A 26,958-nucleotide genomic window follows, 5' to 3' on the forward strand; every position below is an offset into this window, starting at 1 on the left:
AGTCGTTTTTCTTTCAGAGCGAATGTGTTTTGAACATTTTTGTACAATTTTCACATCAGGGTTCAGGGTGCTTTGATGCATGGTTTCATGTGGTTTCATTTTCATTGGTTTCATTTGCCACATTTTCTTAGCAGTTGACTCCTAGGCAGTTGCAGCGGCGGTCGCAAGAGGCGGCTCCTTGGAGCCGTAGCGGGAATCGTCAAGTCGGTCTAGCCGCGTGATGAAGTTGGTAGCTTTGGCGCTTTGGTGACACCACTTGTAGATTCGTAGCTGACACCACTTTTTTTTTAAGCGCGGTGTGATCACACCAGGCGGGAGCAGTGTTTACATAACGCTTCATTTAAACAGCGTCGACAATTTTAAGTCAAGCGGTTAGACTAGCCAGTTTCGCACCAAGCTGCCCGATGCAACGTCTCGTCTTGCAAGACGATGCCGCCACAATCAAATTGTCTCTGCGGTCAGTAGTTTCCGCGACAAGCTGATAGAGACGCGGTCTTCGCCGGCAGTGCGCTGAGTTGAAACGAATATCTTACTTTCTTCGTCAGCTACAGTATAGAAATTGGGATTTCTGGCAGGGAGCCGGAAAAGACAGCGACGCCGATGGCAACGAAGGTGTTCCGTGCAGTCATCATGGGTCCCCCGGGATCGGGCAAAGGCACGATATCAGAGTGGATCGTGCGAGATTTTGCACTCAAGTACCTCTCTTGCGGAGAACTTATGCGCCAGAACGTGCGGAATAAGACACAGCTTGGTATGGAGATGGCGCCTTACATGGAGAAAGGTAAGACAAGCCGACATTCGTCTAGGTCTCCTGTTTTGTAGCAATTTGAAATATTTCCCTTTTAACACAGACTGCGCACGCTAACATGTATAATGCTTGGTTTCTTCGTTCGGTTATCGTTATCTATGCTGCCTGCTTCGGCGCGCAGTGAAAGTGACAACCGAAAGTGATCGTCCGAAAATACGTCTCTCTCGCACTTCTATTTCCCGGTAAGAAATATGTAAACGCTTTCAAGGTGAAAGCGTTTAGCTGGAACCTGCTAGCAGAAACCGAAGTCCAACTGCATACTAATTGCTCAGGTGTTCACTACAACAAACGATTTATTTTCTCCTGGAAACGTCTGCCAAAAGTTCTTTCTGCATCCTGCATGTGTCCGACAGGTGGCAAAGAAAGAAAAAATCACAATGCTGCAGGATATATGGCACATTTGTAGATTTCTACAGAGAGAGAGGCAACATTGCAGTTAAAGGCAATGAAATGTTAAAAACCATATTACGTATATATGCAGCTTAAGCGCATTAATTGTAGCACTGTGCATTCCTTTTTTATATTATTAGGCAGAATTCACATGGCGTGTAGCATTTAAAGTTAACGCTATAATCAATAACTCAATAGTATGTCCTTACATGAAAGAAATCGCAATAGCTTGGAGATGTTTCATTGTTGATGATTTAACTACGTGATTTCGACATCACTTTAAGGGAGAAGGAAATCGAGAGTTTTGCATCATCTCTCATCTTTTGGGTAAAACACCGTCATAAAGAAAAAGATGAGACCTACCACTGAAAAAGAAAAAAGACATTTTGGCTCTGCTATAGGAGCCTTGTTTGTGTTGAAGCCGCATGACATGGGCGAGGCCTTAAGTGGGCGCTAACGGATGGTGCAGGCATTGTCACAACCATGCCATAACAACAAAAATCTTTCTTTCGGTTATGCCTGACAGGCATGCACAATCTGTCTAAGCATGCATAGTTATGGTCTCTCACCCATCTTTCATGGCTTTAATTTGAACATGGCTTCTGTTGTGGAGTTCTAATCTGTGTATTTGTCTTGACCTTGTATTGTTAGTATCACCTTTTTAACAAAATGAAATAAAAGAACAGAAGTTTTTGCTCACGAAAATCTCATTAGTGGCATGATTTTTTGTGAAATCCAGTACTGTCAAGCTTGGCTAGAAAGAACGCACGGGGCCACAGTATCTTTCACAGTTATTCCTCTTCCTTCCTATGTGTAACTTTGGGACCGAGGCTGGGACTGCAAGCTTCTGTGGCATGGGCATTATTGCCTATGTGCATGGGACAAACCCAGATAAATGCAAACAAGTTATTGGTATAGGAATTTGTATGTCGTGGGAGCTGTGGTGCTTTCATGAGTACATGCCAGCTACCCTAGCTGCATACTGGGCTAGAGGTTAGGCCAGATAACAACTGCACAATATGCATAGGAGGATGGGACAGAGCCATAGTGCACAGAATGAATGCAGCCAGAAACTTCTGTTCAGATGCACAGAATTATAGAAAACATGGAAGCAACAGAATACGAAAAAAGAAAACTGGGTAAATGCTTGATACCATGCATAATAAAGAAAGAGAGAAGTGCTACAAGTGTCATTGAGGCAAGCCAGCTCGCTATAAAGAGCAAAACGGCAGTTAGCTGACACACTCATCTCGATTATTGTTAATTTCAAAGGTGTCAGCACTGTCCTGTGATTACACGTTTCCTTAGAAATAATACATATATGCTAAAAGAATGGGATGCCACCATATTTTAAACAGATACTTGTCATGCCTGATCTCCCTGTCTTGTCTCCTTTTGGGCTTTAGTGTAGATCCTCCTTAAAAAGATGTAACATCTGACACAAAAATACCTTCATTATATCCTGTATTTGTTATTGGCATGTATTCGTTACATGCTGACATCGGTTAGAAACATTTTAGCTTTGCGTCATTATATCTGATAATTTGCTATCTTCGTATTTATTATATAGAGATTTGACTGTATACCACGAACATATTCATTTGCCCGTACCTATTATCACAACTGGAATCCTTCCTGCCTCATTTCCAGGGCACCTGGTACCTGATGAGGTGGTCACGAAGTTTATCCTTCATGAGATCAACAACACCTACAAGAATGAACATTGGCTGCTTGATGGCTTTCCTCGCACTGTGCCGCAGGCAGAAGCACTCTATAAGGTTGGTAGGACCGCATTTGCAAAGTAGTAATACACTTGCACTCCTCATAACAAGACTGGATCAAGAGAAGCTTACGTTGTTCTCATTATTGTTCCTGTGCTGAATTCATTGATTTGCCAGAGTCAAATCATGTTTGTTGCATTATTTACAGTACACATACTATTTGAACTAAATTTTAATCTTTACTTTTCACCCAAGATCATGTACAAATAACTGTCTATAAAAAGTTGCCTCTGCATATATAACAATTACATCAGTGCACACGTGTAGCGTGCGTAAACACTAAATACAGTCAAGGAGCTTTATAATGAAATTGCTTTGGTCCTCCAAAATTCTTCATTTTACAGGTCACTTGGTTGTAAAGGTCGTGCACCATACCACTTGTAATAAAACAGGCTAAGCATGACCCCTGAAAATAAAAATTTAAGATGAATCAAGGGTTACTTTCTGAAACAAGCCACAATTTTCTTCACACTTTGTCCGACAAAATGTGCAACTGTACCTGAACTTATGGAATCAAGGTTAACAGCATGGTTTTTGGTGGAATCGGGTAGCGATGCAAGGTACAGCGGCAGTGCATTGAATCCGCTATTGCCTGCCTAGTCATCAAAACTCGGCTTGTTGGCAGGCTCTTGACCACTATTACCCTAGTTAACATGCATCATCTCACTGTCCTGTTGTTGAGGGCTTCGACGATGCCGTTGGTCGTCAATTCTGAGCAGATCATCCCATTATTTGCAAGCGTGAGGTATTTATCAGCCAAGATGTATTCGTGTGGCACAGTCGTCAACAGCTAGGGCAGCTTTCTGGTTCTGCAGCAGCATCACTTTCTCCATCCGCAAAGTCAGATATGGAACAACTCTGCTATCGCCCAAACTTCTTTATTGGCCGTGTAGCCAGCCAGGAGCCTATGCACTCCTTTGAAACACCATGGTCTCACAAATTCTCCAGCTGCAAGTGGCTTCAGCTTCACTGTACTTGTGGTGTTACAACCGAGGATAATGTTTAAGCATTGTTTTGACTTCTTGCCACATGTGCAGCAATGTGTCCATCTTCTTTTAAACTGTACGTCGGGGATGATTGGAAGGTGTGGGACGTGAGGGGGGAGCCAGAGCAACAGCAGTGTCCGGACACTCCCACGCAGTGTTTCCTTGGATGTCAACCAGCACTCACTGTGTGCATATACCGCTGCTCAGTAAGGGATACTGAGGGCAATGGTGGTGGTGCTACATGTGTTCATTGCAAACAACAAATGAGCAGTCTGGGATGCCTAAATTCCTTTGTTGTGTAGTAGGTGATTTTGTTGTAGTGGCCTTTGCTGTAGAGGTGTTTGCAATACGTATGAAATATTGGAATTTGACTAGGACATGCAGGATCTTTTGTTATACATATCATTTCATTGCAGAGGTGTCCGTTATAAAGGCATTTGACTGTATACGGTATACGTTTTAGTATACAGCATGCACTTTGCATGCATAGTATGCATACTGCTTTATAATAGCATTGTGCTACAGTTGCACCATTTTTCTTCGTTCTGGTATATGCCAGGTGGATATTTTTTTCCGGATATATTCCCCACACTGACGGGAATTTCACTGATGGTTGCACTTACCAACAGCAGTGATTGCTGTGTTGAGCCACATCATCAGCCTTGTGCAGGAGCTTAACATAGGCATAGCTTAGTAGACTTCAAGTGCATGAGAACGATGCCACTGGCTGACATGATTAAATGTTTTGGGGTTGTGTTGGGTTGGCCGTACACTAAGCACTCTTATGTTTCAACTCCCATGCCAAGCGCTCGGATACAGAAAAGCTTTTCCAATTCACGCTGGCAGTCCACAGACGCTGCTGCTCCTCAAGTGAAAAACAATGCAGCCAAAACGTTCACAGCACACACACAGTGACTGGTGATGCATGTTGCATGTTTGTGCAAGCCAGGGCAAATTTCCGCATGATGTAGATACTGGCTATGCAGTGGCTCTCTGATGACCTTGTATGAGCTGACATCACATTTCTCAGAAAATGGGGTGAAACATCTGTGAGTTGTTCTCACAGTGCACGACAATAACACGCTGAAGCAGCACTGTGCCAGTTCACGCAGGCTGGCGAGGAGGAAAGGCCCGATTGCACCGCTTGCCAGACTTTTTTTGATCACCTGATGAAGTCTGTAGCTCAATGAACATACAGAGTGGGCACAACCCTTATGCAGCTCATACAGAGACGTGTGACTGAATTGGATTACAGAAATGTTTAATGCCAATGATAATAGCTTGTCACTACTGTGCATTTAGTTTCGTACTGGAACCTAATGCACATCTTATTTTTTGAGAGAAAAAAATGTTTTCGTTAGAACCAAATAAGTACGGTAGTATCAGTTATTGTTACGTTAAGTAGGTTGCAGAAGATTGCCTATTTACTGTCAGGAACCCTTGCTGCCTTCTTTAATGACCGATTAAAATTATTTGTAAGTATTCGATTGTGAAGACAAAAACATGAGAAAGAATAATGCCATCTTTTCTCGTACCATCTTAGAATGACATGGCAATGAGAGTCTGTGGTCGTGCTGAACTTTTGAATTTATCTGTTAATTAGTAAGGTGTTGTTTAAAGGTTGATAGACAGTATTCATAAATACCTAAATCAGTTGTTTCTTACTAGGCAATTGTTGTTTATCATTCATATAGGGCAAAAAAAAAAGGAAGACTTTAAAACCATAAAAGTGGCACATAACATGTATGTGGGCAGCACAGTGGCCTTTTTATCAAATGGAATCAATGGAATCAAATGAAAACAATGGAATCAAAAAGCAGAATTGAATGGAAGTAGAATTGAGCCATTAAAGGGCCCTAAGATACTTTATTGTTTTTAGTGAACTAAAAGGACAGCATACAGAACTTGTGTTTGTTACAATATAAACCATATACAGCAATCTTAATTCTTACTCTTACAATAAAAAAATGTTTATCTTTGCTTAACCACTGCTTTGTTTACAATCATAATTAACAACATAAATTCACCGTCTGGTTTACATCATTCCATCTAAATGCTTAGCATCCTTGTTTGCTCTGATGTTGATAATATTAAACAAAAGCAGTCCATGTGTCTTCAGCGTCTCGCGTATCTGATGGAAAAGCCATCAGATATGCAAGCTGCTGAAGAATTCTTCTTTTTTTTGATGAATGAGGCAAGCAAGGATATTAAATACTTTATTGAAACATGTGCACAAAAAAGCGAAAAGCATGCACATTTTTTTTTACACTGGCAAGATTTCCTTTCATTGCTTGAGACTGCCTTGAACTGATGTGAGATGAACACTTAAGTGATTTATTTGATTGGTTGATTGAGTTTGATAATCTAAAGGGACTAAGGACCTATAAGAGATGCCGTAATGGATGACTTTGGATTATTTTTGACCACTTGAGGTCTTTGAACATGCGCCCAGAACTTGGTACACAAGTATTTTTATGTTTTGTTCTCAACATACAGTTACTACATCTGAGAATGGAACCCATTACGTTGTGCCTAGCAGAGAAGAATGCCATAGCAGCTCGGCCATTGAAGTAGGTTTCTGTGATTACTTTGCGATGATTGAGTATCCAAGTGATGTTTGGTTGGGTTATGTTGTTGCTCCTAGGGGCTGAACGACCTTAGTGTTCTGCTTTGTGTAGGAAAAGGTAAATATAGAGTGACGAACTTGGAAAGGTACAAATAATGCTGGTTGTTCAGGGATGACTTAAGCTTCACTGTGTACAACTATTGTATAAACCAGAATATAGGTCGAGTGGGAATGTAGGTTGACTCCGTACTTGAAAGAAAAGAAAGAAAAGGTGAATAAAAAGCTAGCTAAAATGCATGTGTTTTCACAACGACACTGTAGCTTTGCAAGAAATTGACTGTGCCATAGCCGATCGCGAGTGCACACGAAGCTCCTGCACAACGTCTTCAAATGCATCCTCAAGCAGTTGATGCACTGCGCTATGCCCAGGGTATCAAGTTTTGCACGGGTTGCACGCCGACAGTTTTCCTTTTTGTGCCCACCAATGTTGAATGCTTTTTTCAGAAATGCCAAACTGGCACTGAATGGCTTTGTTGCCACTGCTATGCTGATGCCTACAGCTTTTATCTTGAGCAACTGTCTCTGTATGGCGTTACTCATCACTCATCAGATAAAAAAATCACACGCAAGGTTGATCAGAACAGTGCACGCAAAAAGACACAGTAACATGAAAAAAAGAAGAAAAAAAAATCCATGCAGTCACATTTACATTTGGATAGGGCTTCGGCTATGCGTTTGCTGACATGCATGCCATAGTTTGCCACATGACAACGCGCATTGTGCTAAAGACGGCTGTATATGACGATGGGTGACTTAGCTCTTCCCCTACCACTAGAGGTATGCTCATTTTCTATGATTTTATGTTTTAATATTTGATTTCATTATGGATTAGTCGCAACGTATACCGTGGCATATGATAATATAGCCTCATCACTACTGTTTTGAATAGATGTAAAGCAGTAATGATTGCACAGAGAGGTTATTTTTAATTCTTATGTGAAACTTCAAAGAAGTGCCTCAAGTAATATGAATAAATGTAATAATTTGCTATTTTTAGTATAGTATTCACAGTAAGAAAAAGTTGGTAGTATAAGAAACATGGTACCTGGCTCGTAGTTTTCAATTTTTGGAAGTCGGACCACTAAAAATATTTAATATGAAGCTTTTTGGCGCCATTACTAGTCGGTGATGTCCATGTTACGTGGGAAAGCAGTAGCTTCGCAATTGTGAAAACGCGTAATTTCCTATTGTGCAGGGAGCATTTGCTTTCACTCTTTGTAGCAGGCATTTGGTTCATTTTTTACTGCATTCTTTAGACTTGTGAAGCAATGGTTGTCAGCTCAGGGAGCATGCAGAAGCCTTTCATCCTTGATTATTGCATTCGGCCAGCTTTTCTGTGCAAGCAGGCTGGTCTGGTGTATGTCCAACTTACACTGGAACTTCCACGGGCTTTGTTTAGTTCCTCTACAGTACTGTACGGTAATGTGGAGAGTTTCACAGTATTATATAGTAATGATAGTAATGGATAAGGGCACTTGCATAGTCGGTGTTCAAAATGCAAGAGATAAGACTGGTAGCCAAGCTTGGGTTTAAGGTTGGTCTGAAATCGACTGCATGCTCTTGTGTAAGTGAAAAACCTCGCATGACGGGAAGATTGCTCTTAATGATTTGTAAATATACTGTCTAAATGCTAATGGATAAAAGCAACCCACAGTGGGTAAAATAAAGCTGTACTAGATGTTACTCAAACACAATTATCCAAATGACAAGCACTCATGAGCATTTACCATTGCTTGAGACATCGTCAACTTTTTATTGACGAGTGTTGCCTAAGGCAACATACCAGAAATCTTTTTTTTTTGCCGAGTTTCAGTATTGAGTATGAAGTTACTGGCTAACTGTCTTCAGCCAACACTGAACGAAAGGCAGCAAGCGTCATTTGTTGGTTTAGAGCGGGAACGCTGGACAAGGAAGAAGTTTGGCACGTGACTCACTGTCTTGAAAGCAATGTCAGAGGAGAGAAGCCGATTCAAGACAGCCAGCTGCAGTGGGTTCACTCATGTGATGTAAAGCAAATGAAATGTACACCTATGGTTCACATGTGATGAGAGCTGTCTATACAAATTGAAAACGAAGCCTTAGGTAGCTTGGGGTGATGCCCATTTTCAGTTTCCTGCTAGGGGTTCACCCCCCTATTGCTGAAAAAATTTCAGCTAGCATTTTTTTCTTTTTGCTATTTTGCTTATTATTGATGTGTTTTTCACATTTATATAGGAAATAAACATTTTTTTCTCAGTATTATACGTCCAGTCCTTAAAGAGTTAAGAGAGCGTATACGTTGGATCGGAAATTTAGACAACCCGACAGAAGCTTCTGCGTTTTTACTATTGTTGTCATTTAAAGATTATGTTACTGAGAGTCCCAAAGTGACCAAAGCACAAATTTCATGTCATTTTATTAAGGAAATGCTTGGAGCACTGGAGGATAGTTTTGGTATGATACCTCCGGTGGAAATTTTATTGTGATATCAATTGTAAAGACACTCCAGGTGAACATCATGTCGGCACACTGTGATGTTCCTCGTAAAGTCCAAGTGTGAGAACAGCGTGGCCATGCGCCGTATGCTGTAGGTGCAAGTGAAAGCATGCGAGGATGAGCCGAGGATGGTAGCTTGATCCAGCGGTAGCATGCTATCTTCCACTGCGCACAAGGCACCCGAGGGCGTTCTACTCCGGCACCGACTGAGTGCAGACTGTACTCTGCGATGAGTACAGAGTCCAGGTGCACCAAGGGCTGATAGTGTGATGGATGCTGTGATCTCGCTGCTTAACTTGTATTGAAGTGAGAGGCAGCACAAAGGTAATTTTATTTGGTGCTGCTGCCGCTCTTCCTCACGCCGGCATTTTGACAGCAAGTGTCCATGCTCATCAAGTGAGATGTGTTTGTCTGCTTGCATGCATGTGACACCACGCTTGTTAATTTAGTTAGGAAGTGAATTTTTACTGGTATATACGGCCGATAATACTGCTATTCTTACTTTGTATGGCTGTCTGCTGTTTTCTATCACAATCGATGCTTTGCCTTTTGGACGAAACTGCTACTTTTAATTTTTCCAAACTCCCCAATCTGCTGAAAATGATCAATTGTGAGCAGTAGTTAGCCGTCATTTCAGACAGTACATAGTGTTGCTAGTAGAATTCCAAAAGAGATTATTAGCAACACGTAGAAAAAGATTTCTATAGGCCCAGTAACGAGTGAAATAAGTGTGCTCTTTTGAGGAAAATATCGACTTATATTCCGGTTTGTATGGTAGCCTACAATCCTAGCACCTGCTTCCTAGCTTTTTGAAGTAACCAATTTGAACGGTAATTTTGCCTCTTTCCAAGATATGCACTTCTGCATGTGGAGGAGATGTGTTTTGCATCTTTTTTGGGCAGCATGCTTCTCATAGTCAATTATTGTGACATGTCTTCTTGGAAAGCAATGAGACAAGCCTGATCATGGTTTAATTTGTTGAGATCGAAAGTGAAGAAAGTTTTTGGGATTTGGGAAAAGAATTTTAGTAAAGACAGAATAGAGAAATTGCATTCTGGTTAAGCGCCCACATTGGCTTGCATCTTTCAGATTTCGCTCATTAGCAGCTCTGTTAGGTGAGGGTACACAATACAAAGATAATATGAGGATGAATGCACTGCTTCTCTCAGATGCTTTAAAAATGCTGAATCTCTGCTATGACTTCACCTACTCCAAAAATAATGCTAGAGTATGTTCACAACAACATGCCTTGTAAATTTCAGTATGCGGTACATTTTCATGCTCAGAATGGTTTAGAGTTATTTTAAGTCATAAGGTAATAACTCAGTTGAGTAGTTTGAGTTAATAAATAGTTAGTAGGCATAATGAAAAGGTATTAAGAGTGTAGATGAACAGTGCATAGAAGCGTACAATTGGTTTTATGGTGTCACTATGCTCATCTAATGAGATGGCATTAGTGGCAGTACATGGGTCTTCAGTTTGTGCGATTACACTGCTTGTGCTTTGTTTACAGGACACAGAGCTGTCTTGTGTGCTGAATCTGGCTGTACCTGAGGAAGAAATCACGAAACGAATTGAGGGGCGCTGGATCCACGCTGCCAGTGGTCGGACGTACCACACGGAATTCAACCCTCCCAAGGTGCCCTTCAAGGATGACGTCACTGGAGAGCCACTTGAGCAGCGTGCCGACGACAAACCTGCTACGGTGAGAGGGGAGCCATTCAATTGTGCAAAGAGGGTAAAAAACCGCTCATCCAGCAATAAACAGGCGACTTGAAGCAGAAGTTGCATTCTATGAGACAGTTGCCCTTATCATCTTGCTAAGAGCTACCCTCTCAAATATTTTGAAACCATTTGAGCCTTTATCTTAACCCCAACAACAGTTCTCATAAATCTTATGTACACTTCATTTATTTAACACACTGTGCTCACTACTTTCCTTTAAGGAATGCTATTTCATGCTGACATGTGCATGCAGTTTGTGACCTCAGTACTGGGAATGCAGCCTTTAAGAATGGAAATACATTGATACACATAAAATAGGGGATGGTTATCATCGGGAGATGAGATAAGACAAGATTAAGAAATTTTTGTTAATTGGTCTTCTGAAGCTCATTTTAGTGGCAAAGTATGCCTACCTTGCCTAGGAACTCATTTGCAAAAGTGCCACGTTAGCTGCACTCATTACTTTTTTATGAAACTATGTTATAAAAAAAAAGACCCTGTATAGTATTATGGCAAATTATTTAGTACACTCTGGCACTTGGCAGTGTGTTTTCGAAGGTTTGGAGGGTTTGTACCTTCAGTATGGCAAGTCAAAGATGTCATAACAGCTACCATTGGCACTCGCACTGTATCCACAAGTGGCATCAGTATGGTTTGATTGGTCAGATGAGTTTGGCGACTTTCATAGCCTCCATAAGCTCAAAATGAACAGCGTACGACACATGCGAGTAGCGTGACAGTATGTGCCGAGTAACGTTGGTCACTACCTGCACTGGTCTACAGGTGCGGGCCCGTTTGGTGGCCTATCGAGCCCAGACTGAGCCCCTGCTAGCCTACTACGACAAGAAGGGCCTCCTGCACGAGTTCCACGGTACAAAGTCCAAGGAGATCTGGCCACATGTCTACAAGTACCTCAGCAGCGTTCGCAAGCCTGTCCGCGCACTAAGCATAGACTGAAGGAGTGCGTCGCATGCAGTCGGTGGTGGCAAGTCATGTCACACTGTTGAGCGGTTGCTCCTTCGAAGAGGCCTTGGTGTCAAAACAGTGGACAGGCTTACGGCATGCATGCATTCCAAAATGTCATTCCTCATTGACGAAGCCGTCTCAGGCAAGCCTTAAAACGCCGTAAATTAGCATCTGGCTAAAGGTCAGTGAAAATCATATTTTGTTCGGACTGCTAATGCGCTCGACTATGCTTAAGACAAGTTTTGATAAGCGAAATTGTTTGAGAAGCCTAAGAGTTAGGCACTTTTGTTTACTCCCCATAAATTGAGGCACACTGTGCACACTGGCTTAGCCAGTGTATTTCAAAAGGACTTGTGCACTTCCCGTGAGCACAATTTTTATTTCTCATAATTCTCTAGAGTCTCAAGCATTGACACAATGGCAGTTGTTTCAACGAAGTGAACTAGATGTTATGCCACACAAAAGTGAGCATTTTGGCGAATATAGCCTCAGTATATAGTCAACGTCTGATTTTTCGGACTCCCTAGGGGCCGCGAAAACGTCAGAAAAATCGGGCAATCCTAAAAAATGAATCTATACATTTTACTACCTCCCATGGCTCAAATTGCCACAGGCATGTCTGAAATAGCTCTGAAGGCGTGCGAGTACGCTTACTAGGCCTATCGGTGCTCGTACTGCCACAGGAGACGGCGGGTGCACGCGTGCATAATTAAGGAATACATACCGTGTTCCGGACCAGGACAAATTTTTCTTCAACTTTGAGGCTTTCCTTTCGTGGAAACCGTATGGGTTTCCTTTGTAGCAATTGCTACGAACGGGTGGATGTCTGATTTTCACTTTATTCATTACTTCTCTCCACCTTGCGGGTTTCCGCAGAAACACTACGTCATACCGTGTTCCGTGACAATTGCCCCCTTCCCATTCTTAGTATGCTTCACCGTGTAACTTCGCTGTATTGAGGTGAAGCTGACTTTTCTGAACCCTATTATCAGTACGTCTTGCTTTTCGAGGTTCGAAGCCATTGGCGAAGATTACAAAGGCGGAGCCTGCGTCATTGCTGAATTCTTTGAATGAAAAGCACAGCACTGAACAGCAAGAAACTTGGTAGCGAACGTCGAAGCAGGTAAGCCTTGCCACCACCGCGGTGGCTATGGCTGCCAATGGCTGCCAGCGGATCTGCACGCGAGAGTGCAGGTTCGCAGCGGTGACATAATAAAAATGGCGGCGGCGGTGGTTTCGATTAATGCTGTTTCGGACCTGCCGTCATAGCAACAAGTCCGGAAAGTCAGATGGCTAGGGGTTTTAGCATCCGAAATTTCAGACATTCTTATACATTGACTCAGTGGGGTATGTGGTGGTGGTGGTGCGAAGGCGTCCGAATTATTGGGCATGTCCGATCGGTCGTTGACTCTAGTTTTGTTTTAAGCTGAACTTCTCGTATCATGATGATATATGAAAATAACATTTTATTAAAGCAAGGCTGCTATAATTGTGAAATGTGGCAGTGGACAGTGAAGTCCATCTTGGATTCATACCACTATTAACATGGTTGTTCTTCTCGGGTGAACATTCTTGATCATATCACTTGCCCACTTAATTTTTTACACATTTCTGGTCTTCCATAGTTTGCAAGTGCAGTGTTTTGGTGATCTTATGTTTAGAAGACCCTCAATTATTATCTTTTTTTTTCATGACTGATTCTTTGTGGCGTAAGCTAGTCTCAAGTTCCTGATGCTTTTTTATTATCTTCACTGATTCTTCTGAACTGACATTCGGTACAGCTGTTGGTATGTCATAATTGTTGCTGCATTAAGTGAAATACTACAAAACTTTCCTGTTTGCTTTTCAGTTACATCTGTAATGTGTGTGTGTGTGTGTGTGTGTGTTTCCATAGCAGTTCCTTTGTGACCTTGGCATGTTCTGGGCTTCGAAGTGTAGTTTAAGTTGCTCAAAAATGCCCCCCCCCCCCCATGAAACGAAGATTAATGAATTGTTATACAGTGAATCGACACCGTGCTCCTTAACAATCAATCATGGCTAAGATGTGTTCATGCTTATTACTTTTTTCACATTTGCATTTCATTTCATAGTAGTGTAGTGCTAGAACATTGGGGTGCGCATTTGGCATCTGAATTATGGAGCTATGTTTCTGCAAAAGATATATAAATGCGTTCAGGGTACTTGTTCCAACAGTTTTGAGCTCGGATTGAGGTAGCTCAAATCTAAATATAATGATTGGTTGTAAGCTGTATACCAGGCCATTAAACTTGAGTCAGTGTTGTATATAGGGCTTGCTATAGTGGTAGTGTGTCAGTAGCAGAAAAAGAAAGTGCTTAATGTTGCCCTGTTTTTAACCCCTTAACTGACATGACAAACTGCGCATATATACAAGTGTGCAAAAACTGCAGAAATTTCACAATGTGTCAACTTCCTATTGGCATCAGAGGATACTAGTTGTGATGACACGATACCTCGTCACTGGCAGTTGAGGGATACCCCTCAGTGATAAATTTTGAAAGAGATTTGTAAAAGTGCATAACTTTTTTTCCCCGCCTGCATATTTTTCATAAACGTTTTCTGAAAAATATGATACCAGTAATGCCTATTGCATTTTTACTGGTCTTGTTAGAAAAACACACCCACACACAAAAATAGAAAAACTAATCATTCATCACCAGTAAGGTGTTCAAGGTTTCTTTGTCCACATTTCAGGTTTTATTGATTGGTTTTAGAGATACAAATCTCAATTACTTTCTCATCATGCCTCACTTTTCTGTCGCTGAAAAGGATTGAAATCACAAATGTATTGCAAGTTCAGAACTCTGTATTGCATATTTATCCTTAAGCCTTCATTAAGTTGCATATGTTAATCACTGCCTCTTCCTTTTCAGACTGTTAACTTCCAAGTGTGAGCAATGCATGTAATTTTCATTGCTGTTGTCGTAACTACAGAATGCTTGATGTGGATAGGGAACTTGCATGCCAAATGTGTTTATGTGCTTTATACAGTGTGATCTTATGCATCCTGTTGTGTTTGACAGTGTATCTTTAGTCATTTTCAAGTGGCACACTTACTGTAGGTACACAATGAGTACAGTGAAAGAGTACAGAGTACAACTGAAATGAGCAGAGAGACGATGTAAAGAAAAACTTTTTTCCACTTGTAGGGGTAGAGGAGTGATTCAACGCCTTCGATTGTCAGGCACAGAGTAGTTTTTATCAGTGTTTTATAAGCTGTTTGACAGCATTGTACACCATCTGGAGCTATGTCCAGGGGTGTGTGCTTCCACTGTGCTGTTACATAGTTTCATACTAGTTAAGACCACACAGTTTACAATGCAGTTTTTATATGCAATGTTATAATGAGAATTTCATAATTTGTGTAGTTTAGGGGCTGACTTTACAGTTTAGAGATCTGTATGTGGTAGTGTTAGGAGCTTGTGGAATTTAGGCACATGCTGTCATAAGCTGTGGAGTTCAGGCTTTATATAATATTGTATGAATACATCTGTATCGTTGGCTTGTTTCAGTAATGTGACTGTAAGTTACAGGGGTCAAAAAAATTTATTGAACCTTTGTTAGTTAAGCTGAGCACATTGTGATGAGGTGTTAACTGTGTGGAATCTATTTTTGATGCATTTCCGTACATCTGTTCCACACTGCAGATTGCCCATATCGCCAGCGTGGCTGAATCATTTTATGTGAATGCGCAGTAGCAGAAGAAGTAAAACTTGCATCAATATTGCTCATAGCTGAACTTTGAAACAGCAAAACTAAAAGTAATTAAGTAAGGGTTATGTGCTATATCAGAGCACTTTATTGTCTACTTGTAACATTTACTGACTATCATAAATTTTTGCATTTGTACTCTTGTTTTAATACATGGATAGAGCCTTTCTTTTTTTGATTAGAATTGAAAACTTGGGAGTAAGCAATTTATGTGAACCTAACATCAGCTGTAGGGTGGAATGTAGTCAAGTTATTGTTATCATATTTGCAGGAATAAAATGTTAAAGGAGAGGAGATTCCCCGCTCTGAGAAATTGGAGGGAAACAATTCTTTTGTGTGATTGTAATATGAATCAACAATTTTTAATGAAACTGTAGCCTTAGATACCAAATGTAACATTTTATTATGGCAGTGGGATGCATGACCTCCCACTAAGCAATCAGCTCAATCAACCTCAATTTTCTTGCAATTCTTTGAAAGTTGCTGCTTCTGCTGGGCCAGTGAGGTTAGAGAACCGGTTTGTGCACTGTGTCATGAAGCTGCCTCACATAGTTCTACTGCAGTTTGTTTGCACATAGGATCTTGTATTTTTATGGAAGTTTGTGGTAGCACATTTATACTCCGTTGTTTTAACTTTACACAAAAGAAAAAGGCTGCCTTTTTCCTTCTGTGTTGTGTTAGAATAATGATTGAATGTGAAACTAGTACAGAAAGGATGTAAAGGAAAGCTTTTCTCCCATTGTAGGGGCAGTCGTCCAACACCTTTTTACTGGATACACCCTGTGTTGCTAACTGTATACTTTGCAGCCATTCATCGGGCTGTATTAAGTTGCAGGCACCTAGCTAGCAGATTGTCAAGCTAGCAGGAAATGTGATTTTGTCGAAAATTTGCCCAGGGGCTTCCCAGAAACAGTTGTAAAGAAGTTTTTGTCCTTATGAATACAAGTCAGCTCGTGAAAACGTTGACTGCCGGTTAAGGCTTCCCTGGTTATGGCCATAGTTGATCACTTCAGGTGGAAGCTCTGTGTTGTTTGATTTCATATGCCAAAAAATAAAATATAGCGATTATCAAAAAGATCTTCACTGAGGTGACAAATTTAGTGAACCACACTGTACTATGATATGCAGGACAACCAGAAAAAGTTCCTAGAGTGCAGCTGATGTGAGATAGGTCTTGCACCAGCCATCAGCGCACAAGTCACTTTGTGTTGTGCATGCAACTTATGCATTTGTTATTTGCTCAGCAAAGTCAGCAAATGGCTATGACTGCTAGAAGGAACTTGCGGTGAATTTCATTTGTTGTTTTAGCACACGTTTACTGCAGGTATTATACTTGTCATTTAAAATCAAATCACTGTGGCAGATTCTACTCCGACTGACCCTTACAGTCGCTGATCCTCAGTTTTGGCTGAAAATTTAAGTAAGCATTGCGCAAGTTCCATGCCTTGGATGGATGAGCTTGTGTAGTAGAGGGTTGATGTAACTTAGCAATGTGTACAACTCCTTGGAAAACCATGATGTCTGCTTCTCTTGGTGCCAAGGACCTTATATTGGTGGTGGGAGTCATTAAAATGGTGGATGAATCAACCAAGTTGTAGCATTGTCAATAATGTATTGATAGTGATGACTTGGTAGCCATATGAAACACTATGGCTTATGGCAAGCCTTTATTAAAAAAATAGAAAGACTATAACAAATGAAATGAGTGTAAATTAGAGGTTGTTTCAGCAACAGGCTGCATATGGCAACTTCTGCAGTTGCCATGTGGTTTTTTAATGGCAGGCACGAATTTGTGAAATTAAAGCATTTCACGTACGCCATTAAACTGCTGCAAAGATAAAATCAAATCGTGTTTCTTCCATTCATTCATCTAAGACAGAAAATTTTGGCAGATCGCATCTCACGATGAACGTCGACGTCAGTGCGATTATCACTGAAGGTATGCAGCGACAGACTGCATTGACACCTCCGAGGCGTGTCGTGTGTCAGGCATCTATGCAGCCTTGCTCCTCTCTTGCAATTGCCCTCTGCTGTGGCATTCATTGAGAAATTCATTGGCATTCAGAGAAATTCATTGAAAAGTGGCACATACGTAGTGACATAAGCTGGTGTGAAAGGCTATCATTGAAGGACAGCATGATTAATTGCACATACCAAGGGACACAAGGACCAAGGGGCCAAGGGTGAAAGAGGTTCATTGAAGAGTTGCACCTACCCAGTGCCGTGAAAGTCTTTGTGCAAGTCGAATCAGAGAATGGTGTCAAGATAGACACAAAAGCAGATGAGAGGGTTGTCCCCTAGCCCATGTTCTAAGAGATGTTTCAGAACCTTCCCTTAATGTTAACACAATGCTGTCTCTATGCTCTGGACGGGCGACCGCTGAAGATATTCAGCATAGCCCAAATCAACTTTTCATGGGATGGTTGTCAAAGCCTCGAGAATATTTACGTCCTGCCTACATTACACACAAGTCTTCTTGGCAAACCAGCGATCAACCGCCGTGGCTTGTTCCCCTACTTGGGTTTACTGGCTGGTACACTCAAGATCGAGCACAACTTCCCCAACCTGTTCCAGGGCTTGGAAAGCTTCAGAGCGAATATGATTTAAAGTTGTGGCCGGATGCGACACGCTTCGCTCTGGCATTGCTTCACTGTGTGCCGCTGCCTCTCTTTGACAAGACAAAGATGGAGCTACAGCGCATGGAGAACATCGGCATTGTTACACCAGTTGTAAAGCCAACTTCGTGGTATGTGCCGATGGTTGTCATACGAAAGCCCTCCAGAGCACTCCAGATATGTGCCTATGTACTTCGCTTAACTCAAGAAATCTGTCCTTCGAGAGGGGTACCCCATCCCAGCAGTAGAACACATGCTAAGCATGCTACAAAATGCGTCCTAGTTTCCGAGGATCGACGCGAACCTAAGGTTCTGACAAATCCTTCTCAGTGAACAAAGCAAAATCCTGACCACCTTCACCACACCGTTTGGTAGGTTCTGCTTCAATGGGCTACCATTCGGAATCGGCCCAGCACCAGAGCACTTCCAAAGATGTATGGCCAACATCTTATAAGGCCTTCATGGAGTGGTCTGCCATATGGACATCCTATATGGGGCTCCACCAGACAACAGCATGAACAAAGGAGTTGAGCTGCTATCGAATACGCCAGAAAAGCAGGGGTCACACTCAACAAAGCAAGGGAACTTTGGAGTGACCAAAATAGTGTTCTTAGGTCACATGTTTGAAAACAACAAGGTAAACCTTATTGAAAGCAAGCTGGAAGCAGTCAAGTTGATGCGCAGACCCACCTAAAATACAAAGCTACAGCGCCTTACAGGTATTGCTAACTAATTGGTTCGATTTGTCTTGCACGTAGCTAAACTCCTGCACCTTCTAACGAGTATTTTGTCGACGAAGCAAGGTTTCGCACTGCAAGGAGAAGCCTTTGCCAACTGGAAAAGGATCCTCCTATCAAGTCCTGTCTTAGCACTGTGCTTGCCACACAAGGAGACACATCTTACAGCAGATGCCTCCTCCTATGGATTGGGTGCTGTGCTACAGCAGAAACAGCCGAATGGCAACTTGTCAGTGGTCAGCTATGCTTCCGCGTTGCTCACCGTGACAGAGTGGCACTACGGCCAGATAGAAAAAGGAGGCCTCGCTCTCATCTGGGCTTGCAAAAGTTTTCGTGACTACCTGCTCCAGAGGTCTTTTCGACTAGAGATGGACCACAAATCTCTCATCTCTTTATTTGAATCCAAGTCAGTTGGAGAGTTGACTCGATTGACTCCAGTGAATGCACATGTGACCGGTGCGCTACAGCTACAACATCGTCTACGTGCCGGGCAAATACCGCATTGTAGCCGATGCTCTTCAAAAGTCACCTTTGAAAGACGCGACATCATCCGGCTTGGCCGAAGAGATAGAAGGCTACATTATGCCTGTGGTCTCAGCAATTCGTGCCTCAAGTTTTTTACTGGAGCAGCTGAAAATAGAACAGGAGTCTGACACCATTTGTTCTCAACTACGCAGACTCGCTATCTCTGGTTGGCTATCACGTTGAGACCTCAATCCCATGCTCAAAGAGTACTAGCCTCCCAAAGACAGCATTGCAGATGCTAACGGCGCCTTGATGTTTAGTTCGGGTACCACATCACTGCTCAAATTGCAAGGCCTAATGCTTCATCTGCTGCATGAAGGACACTTTTGTCAACAAGTGCAAAGAAAGAGCAAATGACTCAGTCTGGTGGCGAACGATTAACGCCGACCTAGACATGCACATCAGAGCTTGCCGTATGATCCTACAAAGTAGAACGAACAGAAAAATTCCTCTGCTTTCCACAGAGTTTGCGCAGTTTTCTGCATGGCCCCGGCAGAGAGTTGCAATGGACCTGTTCTGCCTTGATGTATACTGGTGGCTCATCATCATAGACTGTCATTCGAGATTTGTTGAGATGGCTCGACTTGGTACTCTTACAGCAGCAGCGGTGGTTGCCCACTGCACATCTGTCTTCTTGAGGCATGGGATACCAGAAGTTGTGGTCACTGATAATGGGCCATAATTCTTGAATGCTCCGAGGTCCATTTATTCAATCCTTTCCTGCAACTACAACTTTGAGCATGTGACATAGAGCCCCAAGTACTCACAAAGCAATGGTTTGGCAGAAGCTACTGTAAAGATACTTGACCAGTCTCTGAAGAAAACAGGAGACCCCTACCTCATTTTGCTTGCCTACCATTCAAGTCTGCTCAAGCATGGTTACTCTCCAGCAGAGCTTCTGGTGAGCAGAAAATTGTGCTCATCACTTCTGGCAGTCGCTGAGATACTTCTTCGCCGGCTCCCTAATTACAACAACTTGCGGACGTTTGAAGAAGAGTACTATCGGAAGCAAAAGGTGCACTCTGATGGTCGCCACGAGGCGTGCACCATACCAGACTTACAGGACCATGTGGAAGTCTGGATCATCGACTTAGGGGAGCCAGCCACCGTTTAGCAGTTGGCAACAGAACCTAGGTATATTAGGCTGTAGTACGTGGCACAACCGTAAGACGCAAGAGGAATTATCTTGTCCCATTGCCCTGAAGACCTCGGAGGAGAGGGCAAAGAGGAAACTCCTGTGTCCCAAATTGATTCATCGCAAGCTGCATGCACCAATCTGATGCACTACCACACAAAAGGCAGCAGAGGTGTCATACTGCCGAAAAGAAAGTAGTATGACTGTCGGCTCTTTTCGAAAAAAAAAAAATATGTGCGACGTAGGTTGCCTTCTTTAATGGCAGAGTCATCAACTCTCAGAAGTTGAAGTGAATAAAGCTGATATGCCATGGGCCTTGCGCCCGTAATGCATTCTGTCCAATAGCACATACTCAGTGGTCCAAGTTGAGTTAAGGAGATCCATAGAAAAGCATTACGTACCCAATGTCATGTACAGAGTGACCCAGGTTGGTCCGGTGGCTGGTTTCAAACCGAGTTCCTCTGCACAACAGCCAGATAATTTACCCATTAGACCATGGGCTATCCAGCGACCCAAGTTGGCAGGAAAACGGTTAGAGACCCAGACTGACAGATAGATAGGCAGACAGTCCCCTAAAAGTGCATGAAGTTACTAAAGAATGATAATCGCATTAAAATGAATTCTGTGACAAAAACTACAAGGTGCTATGTAGCAGCTTAAGATCTTCTTGATGGTCCTGTTTAGAAAAATCGCGGAGTGAGATTTCTGGGATGAAGAAAATATGGTCATGGTTAATGAATCTTAGCTGTCATTAAGAAACAGTTTGACTTAGACTGCTGTTCAGCATATGTTTCTCTTCTTATTTTTTTATGAATATGTATTTTCTGTAATAGGACTCGCCCTTAACACCTGTATTGTGATGTGTTAGAAATTAGGAGCCCTTACAGTATTGTTCACAAGGTCATGTTACTGCCTGCATTATGGGTAGTTTGTGCATGCTTTTGGCATCTTGTGCTTGTCTGTCCCATGTTGGCATATTATTGTATTACTTACCTGACATCGAAATATAATGGTGCTGATCAGTAGCACAGTTGTCACTGCATTGCTGAAAGCCATGCCTCTGCCATATTTTACACAGAAAGCAATAGATATCACCACAATCTCCCTCCCATTTAGAACTGCATTTAAGCACTTAACCTCTAACTTAATTAACTTAATTGACTTAACTTAATTGTCTGTGGTTGTCCATAATGCTGTGGAACAAATTTCATCCTAAACAGGAAACAACATTGAGCCCTGCAGTTGCAGAGTGTTTTATGTGAGAAGCGGTCTTTTACTTTTGACTGACTTTTCTGTCAGCCAAGAATTGCATGCAGCTAAACTACACGAGGCCATTGGTGGGTTATAAGTGGTGTGAGAACATTGGTAATCAGCAGTGTTCTGGGATACGGTACAGTAATAACTACTTACAACCACGGGATGTAACCCAGCTGCTACCACATTCACTTCGCTGTTCTTTTTTGGCTATCTGTTCTTTCAAAGTGTATGAATAGATGAGCACTTCTCTGTAATGTCTTAATTTATTAATTAAATTGCTGAGGCCTGTTCTTTCCTGTCACCAATTCTGCATGTGAAGTCTCCTTAGCCTGCTATGCTCCTAAAAAAGTTTTTATTAATTAATGCCAACATATGACGTCCACCTGAGTAAATCTGTGTTTGGCAGAGGAGAGGCCCAGAGTTCATATATAATAGTATAATAAAGTAGCAGTAATGGGTCGTGTACGCTTATCACACTTAATTCTCTATTGAAAAAAGTTCTTCCTTGTATGTCAGTCATTACAAACCTGCTTTTATGTATCATATCTCTTGAACTTGGAGCTTCACAGCTTGTCTGATGGAATGCTCTGAGTGGATTTCCTAATTTCATCGCCTGGAAAACATCTCTATGAGTTTAGAACCCATCCTCCATGAAACTCATTGAAAGCATGGTGCTGCCTCCCGTGTCAATGTGCTGAATGCCTGATACCAAAGAGTTTGTTCAGCACAAGTAAACTGTGACCAAGTTCTTTCATGCAGAATTTTCTTTTCAGCTTACATGAGACAGTGTCCTCAAAATGTGTGCATAGGCAACTGCTTTGTGCTGTCACACTTTCCATGGAAATTAATGATGGTGTACTAGCTCCATGACTATGCCCAAAAGAATTATCACAACCCAAATGCACTGAAAATTTTACATACCTACCAACTTTTACCATTTTTATTGTAAAATGCCCGATGTTTTAGATCTTGTTTGCAATTATCGTATCGACACTAATAATGCAGCCATCTTTTATTTGCAGCTAGTAGTCTATGGCAAAACTTAGTTCTGAAAGGATACAAATACAGGCACTTACCGATTTTTGATAGCCAGATTTTTCTAATCCCTCGATTATATCCCCTTGATCGCTCTACATAAAGCTACAGAAGCAATGCATAACAGCAACCAAGATTTCTGACACTGTTATGTGAATATTTAATGAATACATTTCATAAACGTGTGGTGCAGACCATTTTTGCTGAGAGTGTAAAGCAGCGTGCATGTTCACAGCATCCCTGCAAAACAATGCTTTCGAATAATTAAATGGGCCCTGAAGCACTTTTCTAACAAATTATAGAATGGCCGCACTATTGAAGGGCGCCTCACAAATATCATACCAGACATTTTTTTCGTGTCCTCCAGCTATAAGTGGAGTAATCACATCAAAACCTGGCGTTCTCTCTCTTTTCGTCTTCGCTAGCGAGCCGGAAGCTATACTGTGAGGGCAAAGCCAGGGGCTTTGCCTTCCTGAAAGGGCTTATCACCAGAAAGGCGAAAGGGCTCGTCATCGCACCCCGTAGCGGCCACAGTAGACTATGCTATGCAGCATGGCGCTGCCATCTTGGAGGCCACGCACAGCAGCTGCCGCTACACACAGTGCAAAGATGAAATTATTTTTCTGTCATTTCGAGATTGTAGACATTATATTTTTCATTAATTTAATTTAAGCTTAGCAATTATATATTTTTAAAGATGTTCTCGCGATCACGAAATCAGCCAACTGCTTTCAATGATGACACTGTGAATGCAATGGAAAACGACTCTTCACCACTTTTGACATGAGATTGTAAATTCCCTGCTGCATGCAGTGCAGTAATATTTGGGTCACATGTTCACAGGAGCCTCGTTAACAAACTGGTAACAATTTTTTTATGCTCAAAAAGTGTTTCAGGGCCCCTCAACATCTTGAGTAATCAAATAATTTTATTATTCTGCACCAAATTTTAGTAATATTTAGGTGTGGCTCTATAGTACTGTCAAATTCTAAGACTGGCATGGCTGTTTTTGGCGTGTTTTCGTGATAGTGTGACTCGTGCAGGCAGGGTAGGGCCTTTTGTTCAACCTGGCTAAAGCCTTGTCAAAGTTTTTTTTGATTTACTTGTTTTTGGGCATTGATACAACTGAGTATTGTGTAATATGAACTATGCTTAGCTGCTTCAGCTGCTTTTACTTCACATGCTAAATAGTTAGCTGCCGGCTGTAAGTTTCATTTCATAGTGGAATTTAACATAAATTGATGTCATAACATCCATTGCACAGTTGCATAGCACATTAGTGCCTGTCTTATTGCAATTCTTGCCTGTTACCAGCTCACTTATTAGCCTCCTCTTATGAGGCTGTTATTGACCCTCTTCTTCATTATGCCAATGGTGTTGACTTGTGAAGGTTTACATATCACCTGAATTGGGCTTGGCGACAATTTTGTTCTCCCATTTCTGCATCTCAGTCTTTTATGGTGTTTGCTGATTATCTTGATGTTCCTTGTATTGCTACTGGATGATGAAAGTCCCCCGCATTGGTTTGTGTGTACTGGAGAATAGGATGCACTCACACATACATTTGTGTGTGTGCTCATAACCAGCTGAGTTTTGAAGGCCTTTCACTTGCCACGTAGAGTCTTCCCCCATTGAGACTAACATTCTTTGTAGTAATCCAGGAAGATTGTTTTGCATGCGGTGCTCTCACAGTGATAAGAATAAGAAAGCAACCATTATTTATCCAGGAGCTGCACAGATAAACTTATAGGTGGCATGGAAGATGCGAATGCGAGGATGATGGGACAGTGCATTTTTGTGTCTTCTTTTTCGCCATGTGTCCCCCATTGGTTTATATTTGTGCGATTGCCTGTGAATTCTCAACTCCACTAAACGCTATCATGACAAATTGCAGCTCAGACAAAAAAAAATGTTTAAGGACTCTTCTGGTGTGCCAGATTACCCAAGTCATTCTGAAATATATTCCAGATTATTTTTTTTCTCATAAATTGCATAATGTTCACTTTAAATAAGGCACCTCCACCAATTTTATGGGTGCTTTATTGCGATGGAGAGTGCAACACTTACAAAAGAAGAGTACGTAAAAAACATATTGAGCGCATGTTTGTTATTACAGGCTGTCTAAGTATCCTTGAGTTCAAAATTATGAGTACTAAGTGGCACAACGGTTGTCACTTGTCACTATGTCCAATATATATATTTGCTTAAACTGAACGCTCCTTTAGATGGCAGCATACTTGACAAGTTTGACCGATTTTGATTGCAGATGTGTGTAATACTGTTTTTGATGTTGTGAGCTAAGCCTGAATGCTTCATCTGATGTGAATGCGTATTTTAATACATCTGAGCTATCAGAACTGAACTACAGCATCCCATGTAAGCACTGAGGCCATACAATATTTTTATACCGAGATGCTGTACTCTGGGAAAGGATCTTTTGCTGAAGTATTATTTTGTTTTACTTCTTTATATTTTTACACTGACCTGCTACTGTACTTTAGTGGAGTCATTAAATTTTGTTAACTGTTTCAGTTCGAGTCAAAATGTGAAGACCTTGTCACTGGGCCTGCTGTTGTAGTGGTGTATTTCGCAGCAGACTGAATGTTTTTCTAGAAGTTGTTGCTATTATACTACTTATGTTTTTTCATGCTGTGTGTAGGCATGTATTTCAATACACAGGTCATGTTGTTGCCATCCTTAAAGGGACACTAAAGAGAAATACTAAATATGAATAATAAAGCGATGAAGGGCGCTAGTTGGTGGACGTTCATGATTATACTGCGCTTAGTGTTACACTTGACAAATTAGGTATAGGACAGGACGTGGACGTACATCCGCATCCTGTCCTTCACTTAAATTGTCAGTGTAACACTAAGCGCAGTATAATCATGAACTAAATATGATTACACTGATAAAAGCATTCTTTCAAAACTTTATATCGTTAATTTCACACTAATATATAGTTTATTAAAAGATATAATGAAGGTCAAAGTTCTATTTTTGTAATTTCACGCCAAAACTCCAGCGCCAGTGTATGTCAGTGTTACATCATGGATTTCAGAGCATTGTTTTTTATGCTAGAGCCGCCATGGCTTAATTAAAGTTCTTGAGTATTGCTAGGTTCACTCTTTTGGTTTTTTAGAGTACGATGCAGTCTATCACTACCGATCAAAAAAAAATGAAATTGGCCCAAATAGATGACATTGAAATCTATGAAATCATGGCGAGCCAGCGCGGAAACTTCAAGGTGGTGTCGCCAGCTTTATCTCTGCCTTTTTGTTACTGCTAGAACCGGGGTAACAGTGGTTATATGTTATATTTGTACTGTAAAATGGGAATTCACTAATACAGCTCGAATAATTCTTTCTTTTTCTTTAGTGTCCCTTTAATATATATTCACTGGTTTGGGTTTTCAGAAATATGTTGTATTTTGCTGAATAAATGGTTAACGCTGTAGGCTACGGTGACTGGTGCTTGCTATAGTTTTTATTTTCCGATATGTAGTTGCGTCATAGCAAGTGAATTCTTTTCTCCTTACCCCTGAAGTGCTAAAAACAAAAATAGGTTGCAAGCTCCTGTTTTGCACTGTTTGAATACTGCATGTGGCACAGTATTGGTCATGGCGTACCCGCCATGCCAGGTTAGTGGCTGGGTTGTTCTGCTTGCTGCAGATCACGAGGTCGCGGGTTCAGTCCTTGGCCGTGGTGAGTGCATCCCAGTGGGAGCTGAATGAGAAAAGCGCTTTTCATGTGCCACTTCTGGTGGTTGTTAGCACAGCGCGGGCACTCAGCTTATCTGGAGCCCTTTCCTACAACAGCTCTCATAACAACAGTGCTGCCTCAAAATGTTAATGTTTATACCGTTGAAGCAATCTCGGCAAAGCTGCAGGGTTAATAATTGTTTAATTTTCTTATTAGCAGTCTTTAAGTAGCACCTAATGAGACAAGGCATGCACCTGGCAGTTAGTGGATATATGATGTGACTTATATGGTCAGCTCCGAGGTCTTACAGCTTGTGCGGGCAGGCAGGCTTGACCTATAAGTGCATGTCACCTACAACGAGCAGTAATGACTGCTTTTTTTATTTTATAGCTAAAATTTCTTGGTGAGTTCTCCTGCAGAGTGCTGCTGGTCATAACAAACAGACAGACAAAGAACTTTAATAAGGT

General features: G+C 41.6%; 1 protein-coding gene across 1 annotated transcript; it reads left to right on the forward strand.

The window, feature by feature from the left end:
- Window position 1: 1 nt before the first annotated feature.
- Window positions 2–26,246, forward strand: Ak3 (Adenylate kinase 3). The gene is made up of 5 exons (XM_075689825.1): window positions 2–225; window positions 576–781; window positions 2,849–2,976; window positions 10,580–10,771; window positions 11,575–26,246. The coding sequence occupies exons 1-5, from the start codon at window positions 221–223 to the stop codon at window positions 11,746–11,748; spliced, it is 705 nt and encodes a 234-aa protein (XP_075545940.1). The 5' UTR covers window positions 2–220; the 3' UTR covers window positions 11,749–26,246.
- Window positions 26,247–26,958: the final 712 nt, after the last annotated feature.

The sequence above is a fragment of the Dermacentor variabilis genome, chromosome 4 (assembly GCF_050947875.1).
Source record: "Dermacentor variabilis isolate Ectoservices chromosome 4, ASM5094787v1, whole genome shotgun sequence".
Classification (NCBI taxonomy): domain Eukaryota; kingdom Metazoa; phylum Arthropoda; class Arachnida; order Ixodida; family Ixodidae; genus Dermacentor; species Dermacentor variabilis.

Excerpts from the sequence above, each read along its gene's own strand:
- Ak3 (XM_075689825.1), top strand. Across the intron at positions 782-2,848 it reads GGCGCCTTACATGGAGAAAG|GGCACCTGGTACCTGATGAG; the intron begins GTAAGACAAGCC and ends CCTCATTTCCAG. Across the intron at positions 10,772-11,574 it reads CCGACGACAAACCTGCTACG|GTGCGGGCCCGTTTGGTGGC; the intron begins GTGAGAGGGGAG and ends ACTGGTCTACAG.